Genomic DNA, 1,422 nt, shown 5'->3' with positions numbered 1-1,422 from the left:
AGGTTTGAGATCAACTTCCTGTCCGAGACGGGCGACATCGTCTTCCACATCAAGCCCCGGTTCTCCAGCGCCACCATGGTGGCCAACGCCTTCCAGGGCGGTCGCTGGGGCCAGGAGGAGGCATCCAGCGTCTTCCCGCTGGTGCTCGGGGAGCCCTTTGAGGTGAGGTGCTGGGGCGATCCCCTGGGAGGTGGGGGAACCTGCGTGGCGGGAGGGGGAGGCCCGTGGGCTGGGGCAGAGAGGCGGGGGCGCCATCTGTGGACGCACCAGGGCCATCTGCTGCTTTGCGCCGAGGCGCCCCGTGCCCCCGGCTTCCAGCAGCCCCGCTGTCCCCGCTGGGGCTTTGGCTGAGTGGGGGGCTGATTGCAGATGCTTACAGGGGACAGCCAGTTCGGCAGTCTCCCTGCTGGGTCTGGGGCTGCACCCCCTGGCTGCTAGCCACAGCTCTGAGGCGAGGGGAAGGGGCCCCAGCTGGGGCTCTGAACCCCCAGGGGGCAGGCCTGCATGACGGGGGCTCCGCGTGCTGAGGGGACCCCGCGCCCGCCTGTCCCCAGATGGAGGTCAGCTCGGACGCGGAGCATTTCCACGTCCATGCCCAGGAGCACAAGGTCCTCCAGTTCGCCCACCGCCACAGGCCGCTGGCCGCCATCACGAGGGTGCAGGTGCTGAGCGACCACCGCCTGGCCCAGGTGGAGCTGGCCAGGAAAGGCCTGAGCTGGGGGTAACGTTCTGCCCGCGGAGCATCCTCACCCGGGATCCCACCCGCCTGGGAGGGTCTGTACGCCTGTGCTGGGCGGGGGGACGGGGTGGGGACGGCGGGCGGGGCTGGAGCTGAGGTGGGGGCCCAATGCTTGCAGGGCTGGGGGCTACTGAGCTGTGTTGGAAGTCCCAGGATCGAGCCTTGGCCGTTGACCCTCTCACATCCAGTGAAGCCCACCCTGGAGAAGCTGGGGGAGGGGCCCTGTGGTTCTGGGACCCCCATTTCAGCCCCACCTCCAATAAAGTTTAAGCAGGCCGCAGAAGCTTGGCTGCTGAGACGGGAGTGGGCCGGCGCGGGGCAGGGGCAGAAGTCCCTGAGACCCGTGTCTTGGGGATGGTCTGACCCTTAACTCATCCCCAGGACATAGGGGTCTGGGGGGCTGCGATCGACACAGGCTTGGGGTTGTTGTTACTGTTCAGTTGCTCAGTTGTGTCTGACTCTTTGCGACCCCTTGGACTGCAGCACGCCAGGCCTCCCTGGCCTTCACTGCCTCCCGGAGTTTGCTCAAACGCTTTTCCATTGAGTCGATGATGCCATCCAACCACCTCATCCTCTGTCACCCCCTTCTCCTCCTGCCTTCAGGGGGGAGTCCTCCTCTAGGGGGCGGGGGTGGAAGTGGTGATGAGATTAGGAGAGGGGAGGGCTCCTGGTCCGAAGGTCCC

At 66.7% G+C, this 1,422-nt stretch overlaps 1 protein-coding gene across 1 annotated transcript in view; it reads left to right on the top strand.

Moving 5' to 3' along the window:
• The window catches only part of LOC104983205 (grifin-like), a 1,507-nt gene extending 444 nt beyond the window's left edge, over positions 1 to 1,063 (top strand). The window contains exons 3-5 of the mRNA XM_010832659.1: positions 3 to 162; positions 555 to 721; positions 858 to 1,063. Coding sequence (XP_010830961.1) covers positions 3 to 162; positions 555 to 721; positions 858 to 873 — 343 coding nt within the window. The 3' untranslated portion in view covers positions 874 to 1,063. The remainder of the gene's footprint in view (positions 1 to 2; positions 163 to 554; positions 722 to 857) is intronic.
• The last annotated feature ends 359 nt before the right edge of the window (positions 1,064 to 1,422 follow it).

This window comes from Bison bison, unplaced genomic scaffold (assembly GCF_000754665.1).
Source record: "Bison bison bison isolate TAMUID 2011002044 unplaced genomic scaffold, Bison_UMD1.0 scf7180017862013, whole genome shotgun sequence".
Lineage (NCBI taxonomy): Eukaryota > Metazoa > Chordata > Mammalia > Artiodactyla > Bovidae > Bison > Bison bison.
Note: the sequence above shows the minus strand (reverse complement) of the source record. Positions and strands in the feature narration are given on the sequence as shown.